This window comes from Abramis brama, assembly GCF_963993115.1.
Source record: "Abramis brama genome assembly, chromosome: 12".
Classification (NCBI taxonomy): Eukaryota; Metazoa; Chordata; class Actinopteri; order Cypriniformes; family Leuciscidae; genus Abramis; species Abramis brama.
The window spans coordinates 1,082,153-1,091,361 of NC_139974.1; the positions used below are offsets into that span (position 1 = coordinate 1,082,153).

Sequence of the window (9,209 nt, forward strand, 5' to 3'; positions counted from 1 at the left end):
ACAACTCCGTGACAAACACTGACCAGACCGGGTATATATACACAGAAACTAACAATTTGATAGGGAACAGCTGAGTGCAATCACGAGTGATGAGAACAGACAAAGGATTATGGGAAATGCAGTTCCAGAGTGAATGGTGACAGTATGGGGTTCTCAACCCTGCTCCTGAAGGACCCCCAACACTGCACGTTTTCTTTGTCTCCCTAATCAAACACAGCTGATTCAACTCATCAGCTCATTATCACATGGGTTAATGAGCTGATGAGTTGAATCAGCTGTGAAATTATTAACGAAGAAATTATTATTTTCATGTTTCATGAGCAAAAGATTAAAATAATAGATTACAACAAATTAATTAGAGAGGTAAAATTAATGTGAGTTGGTATAAGTAATAAAATAGAACAGAGATAATAGAATTGAGACAAGAATTCATATAGTTAATTTGACATAGATAAACCTCACATAGAAAGATCTAGATAGTTCTTTCGATCTCTCCATCCGGACATTAATGCTGTACCTCAGATCAGTTGATTTCACTGGTTTGTCCAGAACGGTCACTCTTCATGGACACACAGCTGGACTCTGAGTTTCATCTCTGACGGCTGAATCGACTTATAATAGAATACAGTTAATCGTTCATATACAAGATTTAATGTGGAGTTGGCAATAGATTAAAGACAGCATATAGAATGTATATTCTGCAATTCTAAATGAAAATTAAAACTTGATTAATCAATTTAACACTGAAAGGTGTCCATGATTATGATTTTAAATAAATAAAAATTGACATTTTACATTTAAAATGGCAATGGATCCTTACTTTTGAATAAAATAAATGAAATGCAATAGATGATTTTATTGTGAATGTTACTATAATCAAAGGCATTTGAATATTTTTGGAGGGCTGAATTACTCAAATTAAGTCATTAAATAAATATTATATAGAGAGCATTTGTCAGAATAAATGTCACTTCTGAAGAAACAAAAGTCGTCACCTTTATTTATACAGCTCTTTTTACAACACAGATTGTTTCAAAGAAGCTTTAAAGTGATAACAGGAAAATAATGCAACAAAGTTTGTTCCTGCTGTACAGCAGATCTAGAAGAAAATAGTGTCATAGTCCAGCTTAAGAAAGTTCAGTGTTGATTCATTTCTGTTGTAAAAAAGTTATTACTTTAGTTCATTTATCTATACAGCCGCTCTGGAGAAAACCGTGATGTCATCGTCCAGCTCAGTTCAGTTCTCATATAATGGTGTCAATGCAGATCAATAATATTGTTGAATATTAAGTGTCTCCAACTAAGCAAGCCAGAGGCGACAGTGGCAGGAACTCAAACTCCATCAGTGACAGAATGGAGAAGAAAACCTTGGCAGAAACCAGACTCAGTCACTCAGTTCTCCTCTGGCCAACGGACGAACAGTGTATGATTATGATTCAGGCATTACAGGTCAGAAGTCAGATTGGATCTGAACATTCAGAATATTTATCCAGTTCCATCTGGTTGAAGGTTTCCTTGTTTGACTTTGGATGAAGGATTGGATCATTCTGTAAAGTTACACAAACACACATGTGTGTGATGATCACTGTGGGTTTGTGTCTGTTGATTCTGTTGAATGTGATTGTGTCTGTAGAGGCTCTTTATTCTCCATCAGCTGATCCAGAGAAGGTCAGACTAACATCTAGAACCTGTAACTAAAACACAGACAGTCAAGTGTGTGCGACATTATTGCATTATCAACTTTAGAACAACTAAAAGAAACTACTTAGAGGATTAAGTGAGAGATTATAATATAATACTGAGATACATGATTGCTAAAGCTGTTTTTAAACATTCATATTTTGATTTTGCATCTAAATCACAATGAATGATGACCCTTGACCCTTATCTATAATCCTGTATGACTGTCCTCCTTCTGTGTCACCGGGTCAGGTTTATTTATGATAAAGAAATCATTTACATCATTAAATAAGGGAGACATACAAAATGTGCAGAGCAGTGGGTCCCGAGGACTGGAGTTGAGAACCACTGCCATAGACTGTATGGTTATAGCTGTTATGGATCACGATTACTCTTTGGCGAGTATTGAAGTGCCAACAAAACGAAAGCGTCCATATTCGGATACACGCAGACTGTGTGACAAACGGAGGAATAAAACCCGGATAAATATTGGCCAGGCGTTTTTGAGATGGAGAGAGCTGCACGACAATCTTGGACTTGACAGAGACTCTGCTCTCGCGAGTGTATTGATAGACAGGTAAGCAAATCAAATTTTTTTTTATTGTTCAAGTAACGTAATAGTTACAGTAAAGATGATTTTAATAGATATGAATTAATGACAAATAGCTGTAAGTTGTAACGGGATAATATAGCATAACATTTCACGTTCCTTGCAGTTCATTAATTATGATGACATAAAATAATACGATCAGACATACAGGTAATACAAAAACGAATAAATTACATCATCCGTGATCATGATTCATTAATTCCATTTAGATACATCGCTAGATGGTGAAAACGCATTAAAAACGACATCTCCCATCGTCAACTCCTTCATAGCGTCATCAAGCTTCGCCTTTGTTATTGTTGGAAACTGCGCCCTCTTGTGGTGAAATTTTTTTACATATTGGAGCTTTAATTGTTACTATAAACTATTATAAAAAAATAAATGAATAAAACTCTTATTAAACATGTTTATAGTGTGTAATTCACCATCGCAAGGAAAGTAAACTAAGAAGAAACTAAATAACTTTAAATTAAAATATGAACAGTTTTAATCATCACTACTCACAGAAGCATCTCCAGTTTATAATGTGGATCCTCCTTCAGATCAGAGAGCAGCTTCACACCTGAGTATCTTAGTTTATTTTCAGTCAGATCCAGTTTTCTCAGGTGTGAGGGGTTTGATCTCAGAGCTGAAGTCAGAGCAGCACAACCTTCATCTGTAACACCACAATAACTCAACCTGTAGAGAACAATGACACTCTTCAGTCTCTCAGTTCAGGATATACAGCTCAAATAAGCAGGAACTTCACAATCAGATGATAATGATCACACGGCACCATTAACAGGTCCAGTCTGAGGTTCAGACCCGCTTCTACAAACTGCTTGAGCGGGTTAGTTTCCATTTGATAAAAATTGCAAGAATATTCATTTTTTATGCAAGTACTCAAAAATCATCAACATATCTGTATATGAACACGGTTGCCACATCTTTACATCATCCAGTCATGTTTATACTATCATTAATATTGTAAAATTATGTCAGACACATTTTAAAGAATCTAATGAAAATAAAAGCAACATACAATTAGTAATTTCACAGAAAAAATTTTGTATGACAATCATTATTTACCATATGAGACATTTTATACAAACTTACCAGAGAATTTCCAGTTTACAGTGATGATCCTGCAGTAGATCAGAAAGCTGCTCGACTCCAGAATCTCCTATTTTATTCCATGACAGACTCAGTTCTCTCAGGTGTGAGGGGTTTGATCTCAGAGCTGAAGTCAGAGCAGCACAACCTTCATCTGTAACACCACAATTCCTCAACCTGTGGAGAACAATGACACTCTTCAGTCTCTCAGTTCAGGATCTACAGCTCAGATAAGCAGGACCTTCACAATCAGACACTTAATCCACGGCACCATTAACAGGTCCAGTCTAAGGTTCAGACCCGCTTCTACAAACTGCTTGAGCGGGTTAGTTTCCATTTGATAAAAATGCAAGAATATTCAATAACACTTTATTTAATAGTGTCCTTGTTACATAAATGGTAAATGGACTGCATTTCCCCATTCCCCATTCCCCATTCCCCATTCCCCATTCCCCATTCCCCATTCCCCATTCACCATTCCCCATTCACCATTCCCCATTCCCCATTCACCATTCACTCACTGACGGCAGTGTCAGCCATGCTCATCGGGAGCAGCTGGGGTTAGGTGTCTTGCTCATGGACACCTCGACACTTGGTCAGGTGGTACTGGGGATTGAACCACCAACCTTCCGGTTTATAGACAACCTACATGAACCACTGAGCCACTGCCGCCCCTACATGTAATTACATGCAATTACATGCAACTAACCCTCAACCTAATCCTAATCTTACCCTAACCCTATAGTAAGTACATATAGTTGCTTAATATTACTCAGTACTTAAATATATAATTACGCTGTAACAATGACACCTTAAAATGAAGTGTAACCGAATAGTCATTTTTTATGCAAGTACCCAAATATCATCAACATATCTGTTTATGAACACGGTTGTCACATCTTTACATCATCCAGTCATGTTTATACTATCATTAATATTGTAAAATTATGTCAGACACAATGGAAAGAATCTAATGAAAATAAAAGCAACAGTCCCATTAGTAATTTCACAGTAGATTGTTTTGTATGACAATCATTTACCATATGAGATATGTTTATACAAACTTACCCGAGTATTTCCAGTTTACAGTGAGGATCCTGCAGTAGATCAGAAAGCTGCTTGACTCCAGAATCTCCTACTTTATTCCATGTCAGACTCAGTTCTCTCAGGTGTGAGGGGTTTGATCTCAGAGCTGAAGTCAGAGCAGCACAACCTTCATCTGTAACTCCACAATCATACAAGCTATAGAGAACAATGACATTTTTCAGTCTCTCATTCCAGGAAACACTGATATAAATGATTTGATATATATGAATTTCTCCTCAACAGATTTGTATGTGAAAGCAGTTGTCACCTTTTCACATCATCCAATAATATTTATAACTCAAAAACTATCAGAAGTAAAATTACCTCAGAAGCTTTTGAAAGAATCTGCTGAAGATTAAACATCATTTTCAGTTACTTGATGGAGTAGGCTTGAAAATAATCCAAGATATTTGAAATGAACCAAGACATTTGCTTTACTGTTTTTCACCCCCTTTTTCTACCACAAGGACCATTTATAGTTCCTAAATCAGGGATGGGCAACTTCGGTCCTGGAGGGCCACTGTCCTACAGAGTTTAGCTCCAACCCTGAAAAAATCACCTGCCTGTAATTTTCTAGTAATCCTGAGGACCTTGATTAGCTTGTTCAGGTGTGTTTGATTAGGGTTGAAGCTAAACTCTGTAGGACAGTGGCCCTCCAGGACCGAAGTTGCCCATCCCTGTCCTAAATGCACAGATGGGCTGATAGTGATCAAGGCCTGCCAAGATGTGTGTACTTTGGGGGTCGATGAACTGTCACACCTTTAGTTTAATGGGGGAAGTTGTAATTATCTGATTGGTCAGCTTGAATGTCTCACATTTGGGTTTAGTCACATGGTCAGTAAAGGATAAAAGAAGATTGAAACTGTTGCTCTGCCTCTTTGGTGCTCTGGCTCTCTTCTTCTCTGGGTCCCTTTCTTGGGGCTCTCTCTCTTTACCTCCTGCTTCCTCTTACTCTCTCTCTCTCTCTCTCTCTCTCTCTCTCTCTCTCTCTCTCTCTCTGGTAACATTTTACATGCTGGGTAAGATTAATGGTATAAGTTATCATCATCTCATAAATCTATTTTGTAACTATTTTAAGTATAATCATAACCATATTTTGTCATTAAACCTTTTCAATTACAAATAATGTGCTAAATAGTTTTGATTTGGTATTGACTTTAAAGTGCTACAAATTGCAATACAATATTGTCACTCTCTATAGCAACGCTCTCCCACATATTAAGCTATTGTAACTGCGTGTTATGACCCTAAGGGACATGTGTTTGGTTTGGGGTGTGTTTGGGGTGTGTTTTTGTTCTTTTTCTCTCTCAGGTAGTAGCCTGTGTCTCAGTTGCATGAGTGAGTGGCCGCAGGTGTGCCTGATCACCTGATTGAGTAAGTGGCAGCAGGTGTGCCTAGTCAACACTCAGTGCCTGGAGGATAATAAGGCTTGATTTTCACACTGCAGGAACAGAACATCCGTGAGCAGACCACTGCCAACCAGTCAGCCCAGCAGAACAGAGACAGTCCAGTCAACCAGTGGGTTGAAAACTGACTTAGATCTTTTGTGAGTCCAGAACAGTGTCTGGCTTTGAACCTCCTCAGTGGAGAGAGGACTGTTCATTGTTGCTCATTTAGTGTTGAACCTTGCTCCTTCAATTATTTAGCCTTACATTGTTTGCTTGCTGTCTTCTGAGAGTAGTTTTGTATTGGTTTTATTTTGTCAATATTGTAATAAATACACTTTTCATTTTGCACATTAATCTGACTTCCTGTCCTCTTTTGCCCTGGTTTATTTTTTAAATATTGTTGCTCCTCCTCCCCCTGGACTGACCATCTGGAGGAACGTAACACTGCGCTTATTTCCGTTGTTGGTATAAGTGGCAGTGGGTGGAACAGACAAGAAATGTGCAGTTTTCTACCATCTTGCTAATAACGTTTCTTTAGTCATTCGTCAGTCTTGCAGCCTGAACCCCTGCAGGAAATCCACCCTTACAATGATAAACTTTTTTTGTATATATTATTTTTGTATATCATTCATTATTCACCACAGGAGAGAAACAGACAACGTTGGGACTTTTATAAAATCTTACCACAATATCTCTAGTTTACAGTGAGGATCCTGCAGTAGATCAGAAAGCTGCTCGACTCCAGAATCTCCTACTTTATTCCATGACAGATCCAGTTCTCTCAGGTGTGAGGGGTTTGATCTCAGAGCTGAAGTCAGAGCAGCACAACCTTCATCTGTAACACCACAATCAATCAACCTGTAGAGAACAATGACACTCTTCAGTCTCTCAGTTCAGGAACACTGATATATATATAAAAATTTCTCCTTTTACAGTATTGCTTAGGTACGAAAAATATGATCATGTTTTATCAGTGTAATGATTGCTTTCAGTGTGACTTACTGAACTGATCTGAATTCTTTAACCACAGGCATCAGCTTCTGAAGAACTTCATCTGCTGTATTTTGTGCTCCAATAAACTGTTTTAGATCAAAATCATCCATCTTCTGCTCTGATGTCAGCAACACATAAACCAGAGCTGACCACTGTGAAGAGGAGAGTTTGGTTTCTCCTATTTTTCCAGATTTCAGATAATCTTGGATCTCCTGCATCAGTGAATCATCACCCAGTTCATTCAGACAGTGGAACAGATTGATGGATCTCTCTGGAGAGCGATTCTTCCTGATCTTCTGTTTGATGATCTGAACTGTTTCCTCTTTGTTGTAGGAGCAGCTTCCAGTCTGTGTCAGTAGTTCTCGTAAGAGAGTCTGATTGGACTCCAATGAGAGACCCAGAAGAAACCGCAGGAAAAGGTCCAGATGTCCATTCTTACTCTGTAAAGCCTCATCCACAGCTATCTGATGCAGGCCAGGCAGTGGATTAAATCTCTTCCAATATGCATTTATACAATTGTTTGTACAGGAGATGTGCACGTATAGAGCTGCAAGATGTTCCTGGATGCTCAGATGAACAAAGCAGAAGACTTTCCCCTGATACAAGCCCAACTCCTCTCTGAAGATCTGAGTGCACAATCCTGAGTACACTGATGCTTCTGTCACATCAATGCCACACTCTCTCAGGTCTTCCTCATAGAAGATCAGGTGGCCTTTCACAAGCTGCTGGAAAGCCAGTTTCCCCAGTTTGAGAATCATGTCTTCATCTTTCACTCTCTTCTCATAGTCCTTCTCATGTTTGATGTTGGTCTGAATGATCAGGAAGTGTGTGTACATCTGAGTGAGAGTCTTGGGAATCTCTCCTCTCTCTGCTTCACTCAACATCTTCTCTAGAACAGTGGCTGAGATCCAGCAGAACACTGGGATGTGGCACATGATGTGGAGGCTCCTCGAGGACTTCAGGTGTGTGATGATTGTATTGGCCAGACTCTGATCACTGATTCTCTTCCTGAAGTATTCCTCCTTCTGTGGCTCATTGAAGCCTCGTACCTCTGTCACTCGATGGACACACTCAGAGGGGACGAGATCCGCTGCTGCTGGTCTGGAGGTGATCCAGATGAGAGCAGAGGGAAGCAGATTCCCCTCAATGAGGTTCATCAGCAGCTCGTCCACTGAGGCTGATTCAGATATATCACACAGTTTCACTTCGCTCTTAAAGTTCAGAGACAGACGACACTCATCCAGACCATCAAAGATGAACAACACTTTATATTCATCACTGGATATTTCCATTTCTGTTGTTTTAGGGAAAAATACATGAAGAAGATCTGAAAGACTGAGTGTTTTGTCCTTCATCAAGTTGATTTCTCTAAAAGCAAGTGGAAATATGAGCTGGACATCCTGATTCTCTTTCCCTTCAGCCCAGTCCACAATGAACTTCTGCACAGAGACTGTTTTCCCAATGCCAGCGACTCCCTTTGTCAGCACAGTTCTGATGGGTTTGTCTTGTCCAGGTAAAGGTCTAAAGATGTCATTGCATTTGATCTGTGTGTCCTCTGTTGCTGCTCTCCTGGATTGTGTCTCAATCTGTCTCACCTCATGCTCATTATTGATCTCTCCACTTTCACTCTCTGTGATGTAGAGCTCTGTGTAGATCTCATTCAGGAGTGTTGGGTTTCCCTGCTTTGCTGTTCCTTCATACACACACTGAAACTTCTTCAGCAGATTTGATTTAATTACACAACATCATGCAAATAACAGTGGTGTTGGTATGAAGATGAGCGCGGCTGTTATTTGGCCACTTGCTAAAGCCATTAGAGCGGTCCATGAGCATTGATATAGATTACATGATTGAATTCTGTTCTTTATTTGATTTTTTAATTAATTTGTACTTACTTCAGGTACATGTCAAGTTTTTAAGGGAAAAAAAGAACTAAAGGCCATTGCACACTGAGTCCGAAATTCGCATCCGAAATTTTCGCATGTTAAAAAAAAAATTCGACCTCATGTTATGTCAATCACGCTTGCACACTGTCTACGAAACTTTCGTCCGTAATAAAAAAATTCGGATCGGGTTCGATTTTCTGCGTTTTTCGCATCCACAGCCAGTATTTTGAGAGGTTTTTTAACAATTCAGAGCCACCGTACAAGCGAAAAGGAATAAACCTCCCCTTTCAATCAGATCGAAAAGGTGTGTTGAGCAGCCAATTCGATTACTAATCATGTATTATTTGGGTATAAAATATAACCTGTATACAACTCCGCCGGCCGTGTCTGTGTTTGTGTGTGTGTGTGTGTGTGTGTGTGTGTGTGTGTGTGTGTCCGTCCGTCCGTCCATTAGACATACTGCCAGTCTCTGTT

General features: G+C 39.2%; 1 protein-coding gene across 1 annotated transcript; it reads right to left on the reverse strand.

The window, feature by feature from the left end:
• Window positions 1–956: 956 nt before the first annotated feature.
• On the reverse strand, window positions 957–8,579 carry LOC311093951 (protein NLRC3-like; the record flags this gene model as incomplete). The annotated part of the gene is made up of 6 exons (XM_084131648.1): window positions 957–1,694; window positions 2,795–2,968; window positions 3,386–3,559; window positions 4,451–4,624; window positions 6,541–6,714; window positions 6,859–8,579. Coding segments are annotated over 6 exons (2,430 nt in total), but the record flags the coding sequence as incomplete, so codon positions are not given.
• Between the last annotated feature and the right edge of the window lie 630 nt (window positions 8,580–9,209).